The sequence below is a fragment of the Mesoplodon mirus genome (genome assembly GCF_964341445.2).
Source record: "Mesoplodon mirus genome assembly, chromosome: 13".
Taxonomy (NCBI): Eukaryota; Metazoa; Chordata; class Mammalia; order Artiodactyla; family Ziphiidae; genus Mesoplodon; species Mesoplodon mirus.
In genome coordinates, this window is record NC_138989.1 from 48,858,758 (window position 1) to 48,883,176 (window position 24,419).

The window sequence follows — 24,419 nt, forward strand, 5'->3', positions numbered from 1 at the left end:
TCTATGAAAATTGTGTGTTCATATTTCTAGCCTTATTTTTTAAATATGCAGTTTTGAGTATTTCTTTCTTTTTAGAAGACCTTCACGTATTGGCCTACTAACTTTGTAGTATAGGAAGATAATAACTTTTTAGTTTATCACTTAATTTTTACTTTATTTTTTTTTTGTCATGCAAAAGTTGTGTGTGTGTGTGTGCATGTGTCTAATTAAACTTATTTTCCCCTGGATTTTAAGTATAGTTTTGGAAAACTTTTCCTACAACCCAGTTATAAAAAGTTCACCCATATACTGTATTCCTAATATATGTATGGCTTTATATTACACATTTGGAATTTATTCTGGTACATAAGCTCAAGAAATTCCTAAAAATTTACCAAGCACGAGCCCGTACAAGCTGGTTCCAGTATACCACTCACTGCTGGTGGGACACGCCATTGTCACTGACAAGCTGTTGGCTGGAGATCCATGGATTGTTTCTGTGTGTTGTTTCAGTTTGTATCTTCTTAGGTATAATGACTGTGTATGTTTCGTCAAGTCAATAAAGTTCCTGGTGCCTCAAATTTTCCAAATTAAAAACCTCTTCGAACATTGAGAAAAGGTGTCATTATTTTTGACGAACAGTACATTACAGCTTCAAGGAAAGAATGTATAACTATTTGGTAAAAAATGTTCTATTCTCTAGTTGAGATTTTTTGAATATAAAACAGCAATCATTCAGTTGCATAATAGCTGCTACTTTTAGAAACAGCAACTGAATAGGGAGATGTCCTTGTAGGGAGATGGACATTATGTGTTAAATGGTCTTGTTTTTCACAGATTGGCACTGACTACTGCTTATAACACTTCATTCATTTTTTTTTCTCAGGTTTAGGGAATTTAATAACCCCAAATGGACACAAAAACATAATATGTAATAAAGACTCACCACTACTAGAAGCATCGTTCAGATTTAGCAGTCCCCCTCCGAGCCCTCTGTAACTATGGTAACTGTAGGTCCCATTTCCGTTGATGTACAACACCTCCTGGGAGCCTGAAACAGCTGAGGTTGAGTAAGTGCCCTGGGCCGCCTCTGGTTTACACTGTTTGTCAGCTGGAGCAGATTCATCCTGCAATGACAATAGCATTTCATTATTTATCAAATCACTGTGCTGTTTCACCTTGAACAGGACTATCTTATTGTTATCTACATGTCTGCATTGAACAAGAAGAAAAATATAGTCAACGTTTTAAGTCAGTACATATGCACATTTTCAATAACTTTGCTAAAAACTAAAAAAAGGAAAGCAAAGTAACAATGTGAGACAGATTGGAGATGGAGCAATTTGCAATTTCCAACTGAATTTAAAATTACGTGAAGAGAGTTGTTCACAATAGCCAAGAGAAGGAAGTAACCTAAATGTCCATTGACAAATGAACAGATAAAGAACATATGGTATATAAATACAATGCAATATTATTCAGCCTCAAGAAAAGAAGAAAATCCTGTCATCTCCTACAACACGGATGAACCTCGAGGACAATGTTAAGTGAAATTAGCCATCACAAAAAGATAAATATTGCATAATTCCACTTATTTTCGATAAATTAGTCAAGCACATAGAATCAGAAAGTAGAATGGTGGTTGCAATGGTCTGGGGGAGGGGGAAGTGGGGAATTGTTCACTGTGTGATTCAGTCATGCAGGATTGGGGGAGTGGTTCCGGGGAAGAGGGATCCGTTGCACAAAAATGTGCATGTGGTTGACAATATTGAAAATTGTTGGGAGGGTGAACTTTACATTTAAAAATTAAAAAAAATTTAAAAAGAACTAGTTAGGTTTAAAAAAATTACATGAAGAGAAATAACAATTTGCAAAAAAATTTTTGCAAAAATTGCTTTCTTGAAATTCCCTTTTTTTTTTTTTTTTTGGTAGTCTGCTCTCTCATATGCTCTCTCTCTCTCTTTTATTTTATGGCTATAGGAAAATTTATTGTGTGCTGATTCCACACTAGGACCATTACATGCATCACAACAGCCTGACAAAGACTTGAGTAAACCCAGGCTTTTCAGCTTGTTTTTCTTAAGTTGCACTGGTGTCTACAAACGATGCTTCAAAACTTCTAACCAATGAAAGTTGTATGGACACAAATTATAATTGGCAATAAATTGTATATATGTTCATAGCAAAACAGATTGAATGAATTTCCCTTCAGCTGTGAGTTTATAAAGTCTAAAATATATACAACATATATGACTTGTCTACTTCATTCTTCATCATTTCTTCTTTTTTAATTTCTTTTCTTTTTTAAGAAGGAATTGGAAACAGATTTCTAATAAATTCTTAAGAGTGTTTTTCATAATCAGAAGTATTTTTCAGCTTATATATTTAGAGTGCATGTTTAGGGAAACAAACTTTCAAATACATTTTTATTTTTTTTTGTGGCATCAAGTAATGGAAAAAGAGGAAAAGTGGAATAAGTTTGCTCTGTGGACCCAGTAGTATTGCTATAGCCAGAGATATTCTAATCTTTCATGTAGTGAAAGCATTGCCATGACTATCAGAACTATGCAGTTATGACTTTGCTCTTGTTCTTCTGATTTTTTTAACTATAACTGACCTATTCAACTCTATTATACTCAGCTGTAGATCTTAGACATGTGATTTATAAGCTTTTCATCTTTTCATTTCTAGGTAAGATTAGGAAATAAACAGCAAAATTCCTCAATGTAAATTAAACTGAAAATAAGAATTTTCCTAGCATTGCCTTTAAAAAAAAAAACACGAGTGGACATAAATTGGTATATGAACTAGAAAGTCTAATTGTAATTCCTTGCATTTAAACCTTAGAAATCCCTGTGAAGGTAAATTACTTTAGAATAACACTCTTTCCTGGGAGAAACTGCATTAAAGAAGGGACCCATATACAATCAGATTTTATTTTATTTTATTATCACTGGCTTTACTATTTAGTCTGGGAAGACAGCAAGTTCCAGATTTTTTTTTTTCTTAATACTGAAAGTTGGTCTTTGCTAAATACCCAACGGTGGTGGGTTTTAGACTGTGGTTCTCTACCAAAGAAGATAGGGGACCTTCACCAAATTTACCATTTGTAATATGGACCTTTTCTAAAGACATAACAATATATATGTTTTGGGGTTTTTTTGTACTATGATGAAATTTTATATTACAAACAGTAAGGGAGCTTAAATACTCTAAGATATTGAAGATGATACTTCCAGAAATCTTTGGTTGCTGGAAGCATGTGCCATAATAAGTAGGTCTAAGGTAAATAATTGTAATAATTACAGTGCTACTGTGAAAAATAACTATTAATAAAGCAACATTAGTGGTACAGAAACATAGCAACGATTCGAATTTTAGAATCTGTAACCAGCTGTCTTTTAAATGGCATGTTACAATGACCGGGTGAGTGGAAAATGGTCTAACCAATGATGATTACCACTCATGCAATATCCAAAAGTCTTTCATAAAGGTACAGTGAAATGGTCTCCCATCTATGAGTGCTCATCTCCTCCCTGCCTGGGGACAGATTAATATGTGTATTATTATATATATATATATATATATATATATATATATATATATATATATATTCTTCCATACTAGAATACAGACATATTTTATATATTTATTGCTTGTGAAATTAGCAAAGCTCATCAGAAGATTGATAGATGAATCTGTGATATTTACATGGGTGAACTTTTTTCACATGTATAACTTCTATTTCCTATAAAGTAGTACATCTCAAACTACTCTCCATGGCTTCTGGGGAAATGCCTCAGAGTCTTCCCGAGAATATGGGACAAGGGCATAGAGATATGCTTTCATATTATGTCTTTCCTCTTTACCCAGACGAGCAGCTCTGTCTGCTGTCTTCTACACTCATAAAATCACTGCAGCTAAAGCATTATGAAAAACCACTGGGCTATGCAGTATTCTTTCTGTAGAGGCATGTAGCCATTGCAACTCAGAAAGAAGGCAAATTATTCAATACTTCAAAGCAATTTTGAGCTTCTTGAGAAGGGGCTAGCCTCAAACCCTCAAACCATTCTACCACTAGTGTAACATCCCAGTTTCCTGATAGAAAACAACTTGGGGAGCATGATAAAATTTGAGTCTCTTGTTTGAGAAAATTCATGGCTATTATGATACATACCCAGTTTATTTTTCTGTGTTTGGAAAATGACAATAGAATATACCCACAGGAGAAGAGTTTCTTAATGATGAAGAAAAAGGGAGAAGGCATTGTCTCCACAATGTTTTCTCTCTGATTCTTTGTATGATAGAATTAATTTGTATTATTAAACGTGTTATTTTTTAAATGTGCCTCAGTCTTTTTATTATTAACTGTTATTGCAAACCACAGTAACTGCACTGAGCAGGCAGATAATTAATCCTATTAATAATCAAAACAGGCCTTGTAGGGAGTCATTTGTAGTCAAACACAGATGTGCACTATTAATGTTTTGGCCGTTCACTATATGTTGAGAAATACAATGTAAGAAAATCCCAGTAATATCTGTGCTGCAGTGTATTTGGAGGAGAAGTTTAATATGAAGTTAATTCATGTTTTTCTTGTGAATGATTACTATTATTGGTTTCAAAGAAAGCATTAAAAAAATAAGTAAATGACATATAAAATAAAGATCCCCTGGAGTCACATTTTATCTCTGTAAGCAACGTTTAATAAACATTAGTTCCTAAAGTTCTCAAATTTGACAGCTTGCCCCCGAGGTTGCTATGAAGATTATTTTCAAAAGAGAATAATATTAATATGCTACAAGACTGCATATCTAGGCAATGAAATATATTTTATTCATCAAAAAGTAGAAAAAATCCTATCCCAGATTTTATTAGACATATTTCAAATTTTCTTTAAAAAATTCCATTAAAAAAGATAGCATCGATATGATGGAATGACAATCAGCATTGCACTAGATAATACAAAGTTGTTTTGATTCAGATTTCTTTGATTAAAAATATACAACAGATGAAAGAAACAGTTATGGTGACTTTTATAATTAGGCTTTGGACTTATCAATAGATATTTCCTTTATGTATATAAATATGCATCTCAAATTTAGGAAAAAATTGGGCCTAGAATAGGAAGGGGGATTACTTACAGATGGATGGCAAGATTGGAATGATTTAGAAGAGTAGGCATTGTCTACTCATTACCCTCTCATCCACACACTATTTGGGAAGATTGGTTTGTACTCCTTTGTACTCTATCCGTAGAAACTGGAAAGGACAAACTTGAGTTTGCTGAACCTGATCTGGTATTTGGACCATACAGATTGAATTCCTAACTTACTTCAGCTGCCTAAGGAATCCTTTACTCAGGTACCTTACGTAGACATGTTTTTCAAAATTAAATCTGACTGGTTCCACTCAAGTTTTTGACAATAGGTTTCCAAAAAAACATTGCTTTTATATCTCCCAAGAATTCCACTTTTTCTTAGCTTTTATATTCTCTACCATCTGTTAAATATGCTGTATATTTTCATTAACTTTTCTCTGCCTATAAAGATTATCAGAAAATTCCAGTAAAATTTTCTGCTTGATTCAATAATCCAGATAGCTTTCTTCTGTTTGCCTTTTACCTTACACTGTCATAGCAATTGGAGTTTGTAAGGCATTTTTGCATCAGTATGGAATTACATTTTTAGTTCATCACTGAGATGGTCAGGGTACCAGTGATGCACCTTTTTAAGGTAAAAAGAAAAACTTGCATAGACCTTAAACAAGCTTATCACTGCAAAATATTACACACGTGGATAATTCAGGCATCAATTTGCCTGAACTTTCTATTGTTACTAGACTTCCTATCTTTACATGTTCTTTGTAGTCTGTCTATAGAAGCATTTTTACTTTAAATTACTGCTCTAAATGTCCTCTTTGCTCTTTAAGTATGGATGAAGGGAGGGAGTGAAATTTATTTCACATATAAACTGCTGGAAAACATCTCTACCTTCTTCTTCCACTTGATAGCAAGTGTTCCAGAACTAAGCACATGTGACTAAGAGTTTCCAGGGAAATTCATAAAAGATATGAGAGAACCAGAGCTCTAATTTAAACTGCTTTCCTGCTAAGAAAAAAGAAACAGTCTGCACTAGAAGTAAATGTGATTATTACTTGGGATGAGGAGAAGTGATTTATGATGCCATCAAAACACACACACAAACACTCACACATATAACACTCAGGGAGTAACTTCTTTCATATGGTTAAGAGCATCCATACAGTCTCCACTTGTTGGCCACACAAATGATTAAGATGCCAACACAGAAGACTGTTCTTTGCAAAGACGCTCCCAAACCCACTGAGAAAGATAATAAGGGAACACATGTTTTGACTAAATCTAAGTAGCCTAATAATAAGATCTGAAATAACAGAGAAAACAGATTTGGTTTCCGACTTAAGAAACCAAAATCATAGCAGGATAGCTTTCACCTAGAGTTTTATCAAAGTGTTCCCAGAATAGGTTATGTTAACAAACTCTCTTTGTAGCAATATTTACACACACACACACGCTGACATGATTTTATAAACAATAAATGCTTCAGAACTATTGACTTAAAGAAAAATACAAAATAAATACAGTCCTCAACCTGATATGTAAGGATACATGGCTGGCAAGAAGTAACCCAGTAGCTTGCAAAGCCATCTACTCTAAAATTCTTCCTGATGGCCATAAAGTTTTGTTAGTAAAAACAAAAGTAGAGACTTAGCACTCTTAAATTACAGTCTTAAATGTAACACTACGCTATTTAGTTATTGACAAAAAAAAAATCAAATATAAAAATCAGATCTTTTTTTCTATAGGTTTCCAACACTTAATTTTTAGTTCCGTTGTTAATATGACCAAAATGAAAATTTAAATATAATGTTCCTTTGAGGTCCTAAAATCTGATTGCAGATATAATTATTTTGGTCATCGGTTTCCTATGTGTAGCATAATATTTTTCACCTCAGAAAAATCAGTTTTAACAAAGCAGTACCAAATTGTTGTTTTTCACATTTAATTGTAATAAATTTTATGAATAAAAAAGATTTTCTTCTAATCATAGTATCTTTGTTTCTCCTGAGTTCTCATCTTTTAGTTATTTTTTTAAATCTACATTTAAAACAACTCAAAACATCTTTGACAAAAATCCCTTTATTTGCAGTTGGGCTGTTTTGATTAAAAAAAAAAAACAACTTCCTTAAATCATTTTTTTCTTAATCCCCTTTAATACAATATTCCCTTTTGGTAAGATAGTTACAATGCTCTATCTGGTGATTCTATGGCAGACACGGTTTCTGATATTACCTATATAACTGTTACTCTCAAATTCTCATTTCCAGTTTCTGCCTTCTCCCTGAGGTTCATGCCTGCATTTCCTGTTATTCAGTTATGTCCATTTAACACTTTGAAATTAAATTTCTCTTTCCTCCAGACACTCCTTTCAAAAATTTTTAATTAAAAATCAGGGGCTTCCCTGGTGGCGCAGTGATTGAGAGTCCGCCTGCTGACGCAGGGGACACAGGTTCGTGCCCCGGTCCGGGAGGATCCCACATGCCGCGGAGCGGCTGGGCCCGTGGGCCATGGCCGCTGAGCCTGCACGTCCAGAGCCTGTGCTCTGCAACGGGAGAGGCCACAACAGTGAGAGGCCGGCATACCACAAAAAAAAAAAAAAAAAAAAAATCAAAACAACACCTATTCTATTACCAATGTTTCTTGTTCTAGTTACTGCATCATGTCAAGATTTTTTTCTTATACAGGGTTCCCTCAGTCAAACAATAACCAAGCCCTCTCAACTCCATCTTGGAAATGACCCTCATTGGCATGCATCTGAGAAACACTCATTGTTAATACATAATCCAGAGCACCATAATCCCTCATTTGGGCTATCGTGATAACCCCCTGACCAGTGTTTGCCCCTACACATCTTGTCCACATCTTCTCAAATGTATCTTTTAAAAATCACTTATGTTGATTTCTCTTTAAAAGCTCCTGAGATTTCTTGTTTCCTAGAGAACAAAACCCAAAGCTCCTGGCATCCAAACCCCTTCAGAGTTTGAGAACAGTCTTTCCAGCTACATCTTCTGTCACTTCCTCTCTTGCACTCTATACTCTGGTCATAGCTTAAACTGAAAAAATAAATCTTACCAGTGTAATATTCTGAGTCACCTAAATTGCCGCATACGTGCACTGACATACAGAAAGTTTCTCACCTATAATTATTTTATGTGTCATAGCCTCTGATGATGGTTTGTCATCTAAATTTTAATCTTTTTTCCAAAATTTTCACATATGTATCTAACGATGAATAACAAACTAAAATTTGCTTAAAAGTTTTTTAGTTCTTTTTAAAAACTTTTGTGTGAAATCAAAAAGTGTTATGTAGGTACAGCAGACTTATGTATGCCCTTCATCAAAAGTAAGGAGGCAAAAGGATGGTATTTTCCTTACAATATAAATTCCAGATTAACAACTATTCTCCCTAAATCTCTAATCTATCCCCCAGACACCCTCAAACAAAAGAAGTAGGATCTATTTATTTGAAATTATTGTATCTCTTCTACTGTATACAATTATCTTTATGAAATAAATGCAAGGAAAGAAAATAGAAAGTAAAAGATGTCATAGAAAGAGAACAAAGACTTCAATTGTACATATAAATTAGTTCTTTAGTTCTCAGATTGCTAGAGATCAAAGACCTTGAACCAAACATCCTACTGAAGATGAGGTCTAAAAAAAACACCAACACAATTATTCTAACAATTAGAAATTTCTCCAAAGCAAGATTCTAAACACTATAGCTATGTTAGAATCCTTAGCTATAAAAATATTACAGCTGAAATCTGTAATATTTTTACAGATCAAATCCAGAACAAATAAGTATTACAGTTGTAATAAAAATTCAGAACAAATATTTTTAGCAATTAAACTTTGAGAAGCACAACAGAGATCAATAAGTTTTTTTTTTAAGCAGTTAACTGTTAGTAACTACATAAGAATCCTATTAACATGGTTATGTCAGAAGATTAAGGCTAATACCTGCATAATGGCTAACTAGCCTATGATGTTGGGCAGCCTGGAGAGGTGCATTATTTTAACAACAATGTGATCAAATTTGATACATAAAGCAGAGTTTTAAAGGGATTTAATAAATTTCTGCTAGTTAATTTTAGTCTGATAATAAGATTATATTTTTTATTTTATTTTGTCCACATATAATAACATGTATATATATTATTGTTTAATGCTAAAATAATCTCATAAGTTTTAGCGCTGTTTTTGACTGTAACATTTTTGCTCAGATCAAATAAAAATAACACATGCCACTTCAGAAGATAAATTAAGAGAAACAAACTGACTTTCTTTTCATTCCTGTGAATATTAGTTTTCCCAAAGTACAAGATCAGGCTACAATTTATGTTAAAACTATGGTTGAATACGTTGTCACAAATGGCTACATAAACCAACAAAACTCAGGCCAAGTACTTTAAAAGTGACCTCTCAGGGCTTCCCTGGTGACGCAGTGGTTGAGAGTCTGCCTGCTGATGCAGGGGACGCGGGTTCGAGTCCCAGTCTGGGAGGATCCCGCATGCCATGGAGCGGCTGGGCCCGTGGGCCATGGCCGCTGAGCCTGCGCGTCTGGAGCCTGTTCTCTGCAACGGGAGAGGCCACAGCGGTGAGAGGCCCGTGTACCGCAAAAGAAAAAAGAAAAAAAAAGAAAAAAAAAAAGTGACCTCTCAGATACGATTTATTTATCCCCAATGTCAGTTACTCAAAATCTTCTAGGTATGATTCTGGAAGTCTTTACTACCGGCTTAAGAAACTTAGGCTCAACTGGGAAAAAGAGCTTTGAAAAATACAATGGAAGTTTTTTTTTAAGAAAAATTGGCCATGGCAGAAAATTTTCATCTTTTCCTATTTCTTTTTGAGTAAGTAGAAAAACCTGACTAATGATGCTGTTTCAACAGGATGTTGGGAGGTAATCATAGGTGGTTTCAATATTAGAAACAGGTGTGCCAGCATGGTTGAATGAGCAGAACAAAGAACAATCCCTTCCGAATGTCACTCTACATAATAGATTCCTTCACAGCTACTTTTAATGAACATTATGTGCAGTCAGATAATAAACATAATTCCATCTGAATTATATATCTTGAAGGAGCCATATAATTGAGATCTTAATTCCTACACACGTTGAAATAAAAGCTTACAGGTTATTATAATTTAATTTAAACTGGGTGTAAAAATTACCCATCCATTTTGATACTTCAAGTATATTCATTATGAAATAGTCAAACTAAGGTAATTAGAAAAGCCATCAAAATGGTGATACCTGAATCACTGAGTGATAATGCTTTTACATTAATATAAAAATAAAATTTAAAGGAAACGTGTATGAAACAACATGAAATGATCTAAAAATAATCTAGTGATGAATTTAAAACGCATCACTTAAGTCTGACTACATGTTGGTGTTATATGTACACATAAGTAAAATATGTTTTTTGTTAACTTTCCTCTCCTTAATAATACTGCTTCTGATTTACCATGGATAGTGTTATACGTATATAATGTTCTGATTTACCATGTTGACTGTGGGTGGAGGGTATCTAGTAAGAAGAGACATATCATTGTTGACATATTTCTTCAAATATCAGATATAAAGTTTATAATTTTATTTCCATCTACAATGAAAAACTAATTATTCAAGAAGTCAGTAATTTTTAGGAGTTCTGTACTCTAACTTCTCAAACATACACACAAGTAAACTCATTAGTGTTCTTGAACATACTTGTATTTGAAGAGTAATGGTAATATCTTCCTTAAGATATTGGATTACTTTACCCTACTCCATAACAAATTTTGGTAGAAACAGTATAACTCAGCTTCTTTTTCCCTTCCATTTTTATTCTCCTGGAGCCTACTAATTTCCCTGCAAGATTTCATCCTGTTTATGACTTCATCTACCTCTTTACACCAAAGACCTCTAAATCTAAATTTGTAATTAAGACCTTTTCTCAGGTCCGCATTTTCAAATACCTACTGCACATAACTGCATGCCCCACAAGTGCATCCCACTGAGTATGTATGTCAAAATTATACACTTTATCTTCTCCCACTCTTAATTTTCCAGCCATAATTTGCTCTGCCTTCTGAATTCTTGATTTCAATGAACGACACCTTCATCTATCTCTGTAGTCTCCTGAAACAGAGATTTGTGCTATATTCAACAGGCCCCTTTTTTATTATCTCATATGTACAATCCAGGACAAAATCTTATACAGCCATTTTATTTCTTAGTGAATTATTTAAACAATGTTCTATTGAATCCCTTCTATTTACTGGGCTACACATTCAGCAAAGTAGTGGAGATAGATCCTCAGATCCCTGTCCTCAAGGGACCTATAGAGGTATAAGGCAGGGGAGAGACTAGACAAAAAGAAGAAATAAAAAATATAAGTTATAATACTAAGTTCAATAGCAGTAACCATTAAAAATGAAATAAAATAGAGTTATGTAAAAGAATGATTGGAGATGGGTGTTCCAGAGGGTGTCTTTCTAAGAAAAATACATATGCCAATCAGCCAAGGAATGGAATGATAAAGAAGAGGCCATCATGTGAAGATAGAGGGGAAGAGGGTGTGTGTGTGTGAGTGTGTGTGTGTGAACATTGCACTGAAATCCACTCTACACTTGATATGAAACATTCCTCGTATCCAATGATCTCTATGATCCCTGGGGTTTGGTTAAATTAGGTAATGTAAACATCATATAGCTTAGACTAGAATTTGCCTTACAAGAAGAAATTGTAACAACACATGCTTTTGCTGGTACACTGAATATTCTCAATTTTCCCCTCTAGATGCACTTTCTAACACTGCTTCCTGGGTGTATAACCACTGTGAACTTAACAGCTGGGCTCACCTGCTCTCTGGCTGCTAGGGTTTCATCAACAGGAAGCCCTGACAGGAATTTACAGAGGAGAGCAGGGGGTATTTATCCCCCAGTACCCTTTCCTGGCGTGCCATGGTCTGGGAGCTTGCTGTGCTCCTGGATCCTATAAGACAGCCCCTCTTCCATGGCTTTTGTTCCCATCAGGTTCTGCTAATAGTTCCCTTCCATTGCTCCTCCAGGCTTGCTAGTCCTAGAGTACTTCACCACCTCTTCTTGATTTCCTTGGCCCATCTCACACCTATGTAAATAGTCCCTTTATTAAACAGCCTCCAATTACTCTTTTGAACAGGTTACCTGCTGGGACTCAGAATGACACAGTTCTGTTCACTATTGAGCCAACCAGTGAATGAGGAGTACACTTTCTTTATTCCCTCAGTATTAAAATTTTTTTGTGTGGTGTATGTATTCCAAAACACTATTTTTAATTGGCTAGTATTCCAAGACACTATTACTAATTTCCCCCAAATTTTCTATCACAAATATGAAACCTCTTGGAATATTTTCCATATCATCAAATCCATCAGGGGTTCCATCAGTTCCATATTCCCCCTCTCTTGGAACTCTTTATCCTTTTATTCCAATCTAGAAAGAGGATTCTCTAGGTCTGCGACATAGCGTCATTCTCCATATCTTTTTCCCTCTCTCCCATTTTGTATTTTCTCTTCTTGGACTCATTAAATTCTTCCTTGGGTTATGTTATTGTTCCAGTGGACAATATTCTCCAGTAACCTTTTGAGAAAGGCTATACCTAAGATAGACTCCAGAAAATTATTTTAAATTATTTTTACCCTCATGTTTGATTTGGATGGATATAAAATTTTCTTAATAATTTTGCAGGTTTTGCTCCCATATTTTTTAGTGTTGAGAATGGTTTTGCTGGTTAACATCCTCTGGCTTTATGATTCTTTATATGTGACTCTTTTTTTTCCCTCCTTGGAACTTGGAGTTCAAATTTGTCTCTCTATCTCATGTGCTCTGGAACTTTCATGATGATGTGATTGACGTAGGCTTTTTGCATTTACTGTCCTGATAACTTTATGGGCTCTTTCATCCTGCTAATGCAGGTTCTTCAGTTTTAGAAAAAAAAAATTATTTTTGATAATTCCTTCCTCTCTATTTTCTCTATAACTCGAATTATCCAGATGTTGCTTCTCTTAAATTGATCCTTCAAAAAAAAAAACCTTTGTATTTCATTTTCCATTATTTGTCTATTTTTTTAAATTTCTGGGTAATTTCCCAAATGGCCTTCCAATTCTTAAAACGCTTTTTGACTACAATGTGTGTGTGTGTGTGTGTGTGTATATATATATATATATATATATATATATATTTTTTTTTTTTTTTTGTGGTACATGGGCCTCTCACTGTTGTGGCCTCTCCCGTTGCAGAGCACAGGCTCCAGACGCGCAGGCTCAGTGGCCATCGCTCATGGTCCCAGCCACTCCGCGGCACATGGGATCCTCCCGGACCGGGGCACGAACCCGTGTCCCCTGCATCGGCAGGCGGACTCTCAACCTCTGTGCCACCAGGGAAGCCCCTATCATGTATATTTTTTATATTCCAAGAGTTTGGTTTTGTTTATTGTTCCTTTTCATGCATTAATTTCTCATTTTGAGAAAATACCTTTTATTTTTTTAAATCTTTCTGAGGATATGAACTGTTTTGCTTGACAATTTTCTTCTGTTCTTTGCTTTGCTTCTGATATTTGAGTACCAGGATCTATAGTTCTTTCCCTCTCTGGCTCCTCAATTTTTGAGAGAAGAATTCTAGTCTCTTTAGTGGAGGGAATAACTAGGCTGTCTATTTTTGGAGCTAAAAAGTGAAAAAGACCTGTAGCAGAGATATGTAATCTTTAGGTTGAAGAATTTATTTTGCCCATTTTCAGTATATTTTTCTTGCTGCTATAACTGGTATCCCTAGGTTTTGAGCTTTTTGCCTCTATTTCTCTACAGAATAAACCTCTTATCTCCTCCTTGGGTGGGAAGAAAAAGAGGTCTCCTGGTACTACAGAATTGAGGAGGGCATCTAGGGGGTCTAAGAACTTCTCAGATACACTGAATCAATACTCTTATTTTCATATTCATGTAACTCCACTTTCTGAAATACCTGGCGCCCTCAGTTCTTAGACGTTCCAAGGTCTACAGGGATTGAATGGTTCCTTATCAGTATCTCCCTATAGTCACTTGGAGGTCAGATTTCCATTTTCCAAAAAATGAGGTGAATCTCTAATCCTTTCCTGAGTCCTCCCTCGTTCTCTACCTCTGTGTAGATCTAAACTTTTTATTTTCACTTTCAATCACTTTAGTAGGGTTTTAGTGGGGTAGAGACAAAGGCAAGTATTCAATTTTCCAGGTCAGAAGACATGTACACTTTAAAACTTTAATGTATGTATTAGATTACTGGTAGGAAAAGTTTGTGAAGCAACGTAATATGTTTAGCATTTGGAGAGTTACGTTAAGTGTATCTTTTTATTTCATATTCTTGCCCTTTGAAATGGTTTTAATATATGAGATGGCAAACTCTATCTGAACTTCTCTTTGATAGAAAAAGAAAATTTAAGATACGTAAGCAGAAAAATCACAGTTTCTATTATAATGGCAGTGTAAGTCATTAAAGTTTATAAATTAAACATTTTAAAACTCTGTTAATAGTGGTAAGAGACAACACCTAGTAAACTTATCTCATTTTCTTTGTGAAGGAACTATTAATAGAAAGGCAGATCATGGTGACTTTCTATACATAAAACAAGGCATGTGGCAAAATAAGGCAGAGTTGCTGAAAGACAGCACCATGAGGATGATTCACATCTAATAGAATGACCACATCAAAAGACTAGTGAACAAATTGGTGCAACAAGAAGAAAGATCTTTAGAAGGCATGACACAGGGTTTTGCCCTAAGCCCTATGCTATTCAATATTTAAATTGAGACACATAAGTACAATGACAAAATACTGAACATTCAGAAACAGGATGTGAAGAAGGAGGGAAAACACTAAACAATGGGGAGTCAACAGCAACAGGATATGAACAACTTCATTATAGGCTAATACTTTATAAGATAAATTTAACAGGGCTAAAAGTATAGCCTTACACTTAAATCTAAAACATGACCTACACACACAAAGTGAGGAAGAAATATAACATTAGCACCTCTGCAAAAATGTACAGTTATAATTAACTAAAACATTTATTAAAATATTTATTGAGCATATACAATGTGCAAGACACTGCAGTTATAGTGAACGATACAGATAGGAAATTTGCTTCCAGTGAACTTACAGGTTAGCATGGGAAACAGGTAACACTTCAGATTTAATTATAATTGATTTAAGTTGAGCAATAGAGAACATTTAATATTAGGAATGCATAATAGGAGACAACACAGAAGAATTAGACAAAAATATTTAATGTCATCTTAGGCTGCATTAATAAAAGTATATAATGCCTAGAATGTGGACCTGCTGGCAATTAATTATTCCTTGAATAAAGAATGATGCTAACTCAAAAAAAGAGAGAAATATTATATTATCAGGTAATATTTATTGGGCATTTATTATATGCCAGGAACTGTGCTAATTGTCATATTATCTTGATCCTTCCATCCCAATGAATTAAATATTGTTAAACTCTCATTTTATAGATTGAAAAGACAGAGGCACAAAGGTTGCCAAGGGACTTATCCAAGTTCACACAGTGCTATGTATAGTAACTGAGATCTAAATGTGGGAACTCTGTGTAGTGTGCAGGCTTAACTGATGTGCTTGGCTGAGCAAGTCAAGGCTTCCTGGGAGCCACACTATAAGCCATCATAAGCCGAACACCATCCAGGTGGGAAAAACCAAGTTGCTGGAAGATCTCAACACTTTATAATGAAGTTAAAGGAACTGAAGGTATTCAACTAAAGAAGACAAAAAGTAGTATTTGTTTTTTCATCAGGGAATTATCATTATCAGGCTTACTCTGTCAAACACTGCTGGGAACTCTTTTACACGTGTCTAGAACAGGTAGAGGGAAATTGGTAGCCAAAGCAGATCTTACCCACTCAGTGTTCCACAGTATAAGTTAATTTTGTTAGACACTTAAGACACAAAAGGCAGAAAAGAAAGATGGCTAGCTACATCATTTTAATATCCAATGCTTATGTATTTTAATGGGAAAGAATGTGACAATAGAATTGAGAAATTTTTCAAATAAAAAATATTCTATTTTCTATCTGTTTACCTAATAAATAATACTATAATGGATGCTAAACATTAAGTTTTTTGGCATGCCTACTACTAAATATATCTATTTTTAGGTATATCTTCAGATGTTTATAGGTAAAAATTAAAGCTTGTTTTTTAATCTTTTAGAATTTGCCAACTGCCCTAAACTATAGCTTCAAATAAAAATATCATTCAATTATTAAGGAAGGATTGTTTATATTCTAAAATAGCCTTTAAAAATAAAATTATGCAAAGTGAAAAATAATGGAACTGCACAGGATATTTCTCCATGAATTCAGCCTATCTTCCCTTCAAAATTTCTCTTTGTTGAGATTTACTCCGTTTGTTTTAACACAGGCACTGTGCAGGAGGCTGGATTTGCTGATAAGCATTTTTTTTTTTTTAAATTTCAGTACAAAATCACCGAGGTAATGAATAATTTTTAATTTCCAGGAGCCTAAATTATGCAAATGAACTACAACTTTCTTTCCTCCTCCTTTACCTTTCATGTGCCCTTGCAAAGGAAATGATGGGATACAGTTCTGTGTATAAACCAGTGAACAGCATGTAAGAACATTCCAGTGCTCATCAGAGGCTCATCCAGAGTTTCAGTAAAATGCTGGGCCCTGCCCTCCACCCTTTTGGTACTGGTGTCTTTGGGTGGACAAAGAGGTACAGTTCTACCTGCCCTGCAGAGTCCATCTAAGTAAGGTTATATTAATCTTTGTAAAGCTCTGGGTACTACAGAGTAAAATGCTGTATAAGTTGGGTATTTAGCAATATCCACCAGAAAAACCAATATAATCATCTTCAATTCCATAGAAGACTAATTGAAAAATGAGGACCTCGTTCTAAGATGTATGCCTTTTCAGAGTTGCTCACTGAAGGCTGACTTTTCCTAATTGGGCTCACTCATTCCTTCCACTACTTTTTTTTTTTTAACATGTTTATTGGAGTATAATTACTTTACAATGGTGTGTTAGTTTCTGCTTTATAAAAAAGTGAATCAGCTATATATATATACATATATCCCCATATCCCCTCCCTCTTGTGTCTCCCTCCCACTCTCCCTATCCCACCCCGCCAGGTGGTCACAAAGCACAAAGCTGATCTCCCTGTGCTATGCAGCTGATACCACTAGCTATCTATTTACACTTGGTAGTGTATGTATGTACATGCCACTCTCTCACTTCATCCCAGCTTACCCTTCCCCCTCCCCTTGTCCTCAATTCCATTCTGTATGTCTGCATCTTTATTCCTGTCCTTCGCCTAGGTTCTCCACAACCATTTTTTTTTTAAGATTCCATATACATGTGTTAGCATATGGTACTTTTTTTTCTCTTTCTGACTTACTTAACTCTGTATGACAGACTCTAAGTCCATCCATCTCACTACAAGTAACTCAATTTTGTTTCTTTTTATGGCTGAGTAATATTCCATTGTATATATGTGCCATATCATCTATATCCATTCATCTATCAATGGACACTTAGGTTGCTTCCATGTCCTGGCTATTATAAATAGAGCTGCAATGAACACTGTGGCACAAGACTCTTTCTGAATTATGGTTTTCTCAAGGTATATGTCCAGTAGTGGGACTGCTGGGTCATATGGTAGTTCTATTTTTAGTATTTTAAGAAACCTCCATACTGTTCTCCATAGTGGCTGTATCAGTTTACATTCCCACCAACAGTGCAAGAAGGTTCCCTTTTCTCCACACCCTCTCCAGCATTTATTTTTTGTAGATTTTTTGATGATGACCATTCTGATGGGTGTGAAATGATACCTCACTGAAGTTTTGATTTGCAATTCTCTAATGATTAGTGATATTTAGCATCTTTTCAAGTATTTGTTGGCAATCTGTATATCTTCTTTGGAGAAATGTCTATTAAGGTCTCCTGCCCATTTTTTGGATTGGGTTGTTTGTTTTCTGGGTATTGAGCTCATGAACTGATTGTAAATTCTGGAGATTAATCTTTTGTCAGTTGCTTCATTTGCAAATATTTTCTCCCATTCTGAGGGTTGTCTTTTCATCTTGTTTATGGTTTCTTTTGCCGTGCAAAAGCTTTTAAGTTTCATTAGGTCCCATATGTTTATTTTTGTTTTTATTTCCATTTCTCTAGGAGGTGGGTCAAAAAGGATCTTGCTGTGATGTATGTCATAGAGTGTTCTGCCTATGTTTTCCTCTAAGAGTTTTATAGTGTCTGGCTTTACATTTAGGTCTTTAATCCATTTTGAGTTTATTTTTGTGTATGGTGTTAGGGAGTGTTCTAATTTCATTCTTTTACATATAGCTGTCCAGTTTTCCCAGCACCACTTATTGAAGAGGCTGTCCTTTCTCCACTGTACATTCCTGCCTCCTTTATCAAAAATAAGGTGGCCATATGTGTGTGGGTACATTTCTGCGTTTTCTATCATGTTCCATTGATCTATATTTCTGCTTTTGTGCCTGTACCATACTGTCTTGATTACTGTAGCTTCGTAGTATAGTCTGAAGTCAGGGAGCCTGATGCCTCCAGCTCTGTTTTTCTTTCTCAAGACTGCTTTGGCTATTCAGGGTCTTTGGTGTTTCCATACAAATTGTGAAATTTTTTGTTCTAGTTCTGTGAAAAATGCCAGTGGTAGTTTGATAGGAATTGCATTGAATCTGTAGATTGCTTTGGGGAGTATAGTCATTTTCGCAATTTTGATTCTTCCAATCCAAGAACATGGTATATCTCTCCATTTGATTATATCATCTTTAATTTCTTTCATCAGGGTCTTATAGTTTTCTGCATCCAGGTCTTTTGTCTCCTTAGGTAGGTTTATTCCTAGGTATTTTATTCTTTTTTTTGCAATGGAAAATGGGAGTGTTTTCTTAATTTCTCTTTCAGATTTTTCATCATTAGTATGTAGGAATGCAAGAGATTTCTGTGCACTAATTTTGTATCCTGCTACCTTACCAAATTCATTGATTAGCTGTAGTGGTTTTCTGGTAGAGTCTTTAGAATTCTCTATGTATAGTATCATGTCATCTACAAACAGTGACAGCTTTATTTCTTCTTTTCTGATTTGCATTCCTTTTATTTCTTTTTCTTCTCTGATTTCTTTGGCTAAAACTTCCAAAACTATGTTGAATAATAGTGGTGAGAGTGGCCAACCTTGTCTTGTTCCTGATCTTAGAGGAATGGTTTCATTTTTTCACCATTTAGAATGATGTTGGCTGTGGGTTTGTCATATATGGCCTTTATTATGTTGAGGTAAGTTCCCTCTATGCCTACTTTCTGGATGGTTTTTATCATAAATCGGTGTTGAATTTTGTCGAAAGCTTTTTCTACATCTATTGAGGTGATCAAATGGTTTTTCTCCTTCAATTTGTTAATATGGTGTATCACATTGATTGATTTGCATATATTGAAGAAAATTTGCATTCCAGGGATAAATCTCTCTTGATCATGGTGTATGATCCTTTTAATGTGCTGTTGGATTCTGTTTGCTAGTATTTTGTTGAGGATTTTTGTATCTATGTTCATCAGTGATAATGTCGTATAGTTTTCTTTCTTTGTGACATCTTTTTCTAGTTCTGGTATCAGGGTGATGATGACCTCATAGAATAAGTTCGGGAGTGTTCTTCCCTCTGCTATATTTTGGAAGAGTTTGAGAAGGATAAGTGTTAACTCTTCTCTAATTGTTTGACAGAATTCGCCTGTGAAGCCATCTGGTCCTGGGCTTTTGTTTGTTAGAAGACTTTAAATCACAGCCTCAATTTCAGTGCTTGTGATTGGTCTGTTCATATTTTCTATTTCTTTCTGGTTCATTCTCAGAAGGTTGTGCTTTTCTAAGAATTTGTCCATTTCTTCCAGGTTGTCCATCTTATTGGAATAGTTGCTCGTAGTAATCTCTCATGATCCTTTGTATTTCTGTAGTCTCAGTTGTTATTTCTCCTTTTTCATTTCTAATTCTATTGATTCGAGTTTTCTCCACTTTTTCTTGATGAGTCTGGCTAATGGTTTATCAATTTTGTTTATTTCTCAAAGAACCAGCTTTTAGTTTTATTGATCTTTGCTATCGTTTCCTTCATTTCTTTTTCATTTATTTCCGATCTGATCTTTATGATTTCTTTCCTTCTGCTAACTTTGGGGTTTTTTTGTTCTTCTTTCTCTAATTGCTTTAGGTGTAAGGTTAGGTTCTTTATTTGAGATGTTTCTTGTTTCTTGAGGTAGGATTGTATTGCTATAAACTTCCCTCTTAGAACTGCTTTTGCTGCATCCCATAGGTTTTGGGCTATCATGTTTTCATTGTCATTTGTTTCTAGGTATATTTTGATTTCCTCTTTGATTTCTTCAGTGATCTCTTGGTTATTTAGTAATGTATTGTTTAGCCTCCATGTGTTTGTATTTTTTACAGATTTTTTCCTGTAATTGATAACTAGTCTCATAGCATTGTGGTCAGAAAAGATACTTGATATGATTTCAATTTTCTTGAATTTACCAATGCTTGATTTGTGACCCAAGATATGATCTGTCCTGGAGAATGTTCCATGAACACTTGATAAGAAAGTGTATTCTGTTGTTTTTGGATGGAATGTCCTATAAATATCAATTAAGTCCGTCTTGTTTAATGTATCATTTAAAGTTTGTGTTTCCTTGTTTATTTTCATTTTGGATGATCTGTAGATTGGATGTCTCTGGTGGACCAATGTCCTGAACTAGGCTCTCCTACCTCAGAGGCACAGGCCTTATACTTGGCCAGAGAACCAAGACCCTTTCAGCCAAACGGCTCAGAAGAAAACAGAGAAGAAAAGAAAGAAAGAAAGAAAGAATAATAAAAAAGTTATTTAAATAGAAATTTTAAAAAAATTATTAAAAATAAAAAAATTAAATAGTTATAATAAAAGGAAAAAAAATAAAAGGAAGAAAGAAGAGAGTAACCAAATCAAAAACCAAATCCAGCCATGATAACAAGTGCTAAAAACTATAAAAAAAAAAAGGACAGACAGAATGTTGGACAAATGCTAAAAGCAAAGCTATACAGACAAAATCACACAAAGAAGCATGCACATACCCACTCACAAAGAGAAAAAGGAAAAACATATGTATATCTATATATATAAAAAAAAAGGGAGAGCAACCAAATCAATAAAGAAATCTACCAATGATAATAAACTCTAAATACTAAAGTAAGATAAAAATAAAACTAGAAAAAAATTAGATGCAGAAATCAAACACCAAGGCTACAGTTGCTCCCAAAGTCCACTGCCTCAACTTTGGGATGATTCGTTGTCTATTCAGGTATTCCAGAGATGCAGAGTCCATCAAGTTGATTGTGGAGATTTAATCCGCTGCTCCTGAGGCTCCTGAGAGAGATTTCCCTTTCTCTTCTTTGTTCGCACAACTCCTGGGGTTAGGTTCGGGTTTGGCCCCGCTTCTGTGTGTAGGTCGCCTGAGGGCATCTGTTTTTTGCTCAGACAGGAGGGGGGTAAAGGGGGCTCTGACTCACTCAGGCCGGTGGGGAGGGAGGGGTACAGAATGCAGGGTGAGCATGTGGCAGCAGAGGCTGGCATGAAGTTGCAACAGCCTAAGTTGCGCTGTGTGTTCTTCAGGGGAAGTTGTCCCTGGATCACAGGACCCTGGCAGTGGTGGGCTGCACAGGCTCCCGGGAGGGGAGGTGTGGTAGTGACCTGTGCTTGCACACAGGCTTCTTGGTGGCTGCAGCAGCAGCCTTAGCGTTTCAGGCCCATCTCTGCAGTCCACGTTGATAGCCACGGCTCACGCCCGTCTCTGGAGCCCTTTTAGGCGGTGCTCTGAATCCCCTCTCCTCCCACACCCTGAAATAATGGTCTCTTGCCTCTTAGGCAGCTCCAGACTTTTCCCCAGACTCCCTCCCGGCTAGCCGTGGCGCACTAGCTCCCGTCAGGCTGTCTTCACGCAGCCAACCCCAGTCCTCTCCCTGGGGTCTGACCTCCGGAGCCCGAGCCTCAGCTCCCAGTCCCCACCCGTCCCGGCGGGTAAGCAGACAAGCCTCTCAGGCTGGTGAGTGCTGGTCGGCACCGATCCTCTGTGCGGGAATCTCTCTGCTTTGCCCTCCACACCCCGTTGCTGAACTCTCCTCCGTGGCTCCGAAGCTTCCCCCACGCCACCCCCCGTCTCCACCAGTGAAGGGGCTTCCTAGTGTGTGGAAACTTTTCCTCCTTCACAGCTCCCTCCCAGAGGTGCAGGTCCCATCCCTATTCTTTTGTCTCTGTTTATTCTTTTTTCTTTTGCCCTACCCAAGTACGTGGGCAGTTTCTTGCCTTTTGGGAAGTCTGAGGTCTTCTGCCAGCGTTCAGTAGGTGTTCTGTAGGAGTTGTTCCATATGTAGATGTATTTTTGATGTATTTGTGGGGAGGAAGGTGATGTCCACGTCTTACTCCTCTGCCATTATGAAGGCCTCCTCCCCTTCTGCTACTTTAAAGTATTTTATGAGCTGTGGGTATTCAGGATGCTTAATGCCAGTCATCCTTCATTTTAAATAACTTTGTAATTTTTTTTTTTTGGTTTGCTTTATAAATGTGTTACAATCCTAGCTTAGAGACTTTGGTCCTATTTTTAAACTAAACATATCTTTGCTATGACCAAACATAAATAATATGTTTACTTATTTGGGGACCCAGAGGCTTATCTTCCCTCTGAACTTGCCAGGAATAACAGACAACTCAGTTTAAAACCAAAATTGATAGACACATGTCAAGCTGGTAAAAAATATCTGCCCAGTTGTTTTCCTTTCATATTTTGTGCCAAGCAAGGCTGCTGGTTTCAAGTAGCTAATGGAAATCAAGCAAAAAAAGTTAGGATTTTAAGGAAGTAAACCTTAATTCAGTGGTTGGTTAAGGACAAAATTTGTAAGTCAGCTTGAGTTTGATTTATACCTGTATATTTTGCCTGATGTATATTCATATACTCATAAAATCTGACTGATATATGTATTACTTCTAAAATAGCAAGTATCCTCTCAAGGGCAAAACCATATATTCATCCATGCTAAAATACAGAGAAGAGTGAAATTTAAATGGCTTTCTTGTTCCTATTTCTTATTTTTTAAACATAAGTTTCTATACTGCCATAGAAATATGTGGAGGAGATAGTATCTTTGCATTCATATATGTTGGAGTGGATAAGCCCCTCAAGACTATCTTATTTCTCAACCTAATTATTTTTTTCAAAGGATTAGTAAAGCTTTATTTTTTAAAGCAAAAATATTGGTACATATGTTCGGATGATAAAAGACGCAGGTGATACTAGGTATTTCAAAAGTCTTGATCTATTACAAAGCATCAAATTCAACTGTCTCTAGGGACCAGGCAAGGTATATATGTGGTGAAGATGTCTGGCTATGGGACAATGGGAAGATGTGGGGACAGTGGAAAATTCAAGAGCACATGCCTCATTGAAAAACCTTCAAATGCAAACATTTTACAGCGATGTTCAAATAAAACACGTCTGCCTTCTGCCACCCCTCCTATATACTTTTGAAATGTATAGGTTTAATGTACTGAGAAATGAATGATTCAATTCAGTTTTATTTTTATTTATTTATCTATCTTCAAAATACTGGAGCAGTGCTTTTGTGACTTGTTGAAGGAAGTCACATGATACAATGCAGGGGAACTGAATTATTCCTGGAAATACTCATAAGACCTAATGAGTGTGATCCATCTTTGCACTGGACCCTGTGGCCACAGCTATAGCCCAGCCCCAGGTTCCTCATCTGTGTCTCATGAACAGGGGCTCCTGAGTTACTTAATACAAAAGCATCCATTATATTGACTTCACATCTGAGGTTCGAAGAACAAAGGGCCCTGACATGTTACAAAGGCAGAGATGCGGGCCCTTTCTTCCTCCTGATTGGGTTGTTTGGGAAGGGATTAAGGGAAGGAATTTGAAGTCAAGCAGCCCTGATGTTTATCCCCTCAGCCTTGCACAGAGGTGCATCCGGGCTGTTAATGTGCTTGCCTTCGTGCTAAGACACACACAGTTTTTCAGACCTGCCTTGAGTGGCACCTCCATAATTAATAAATCACTGTCAAATTTTCTACAGTGCTTTCATATTCACGGAAAAGCAAAAGGTAAACAAAGAAACAAAATACAGCAATATATACAGAGAGGTTAATTTTAGTTGGATTTTAGAACAGAATATACACATATGCACCTTGGTCAGCACTGTAGAGCTAATGAATGGCCAGTATTTTTCAAGAAGCAGCTCATTAATAATTGGTTTCCTCCTCATCATTAAGAAG

At 35.8% G+C, this 24,419-nt stretch overlaps 1 protein-coding gene across 5 annotated transcripts in view; it reads right to left on the reverse strand.

Annotated features, from left to right (window-relative positions):
- The window catches only part of NOL4 (nucleolar protein 4), a gene marked incomplete at both ends in the record, with an annotated part of 388,814 nt that overhangs the window by 39,323 nt on the left and 325,072 nt on the right, over positions 1–24,419 (reverse strand). For 4 of the 5 annotated variants that reach the window (XM_082640263.1, XM_082640262.1, XM_082640260.1 and 1 more), the window contains one exon: positions 926–1,106. In XM_082640263.1, the coding sequence (XP_082496389.1) occupies positions 926–1,106 (181 nt within the window). Of the gene's footprint in view, positions 1–925; positions 1,149–24,419 lie in introns of all 5 variants that reach the window. The other variant, XM_082640259.1, reaches the window with a different exon arrangement.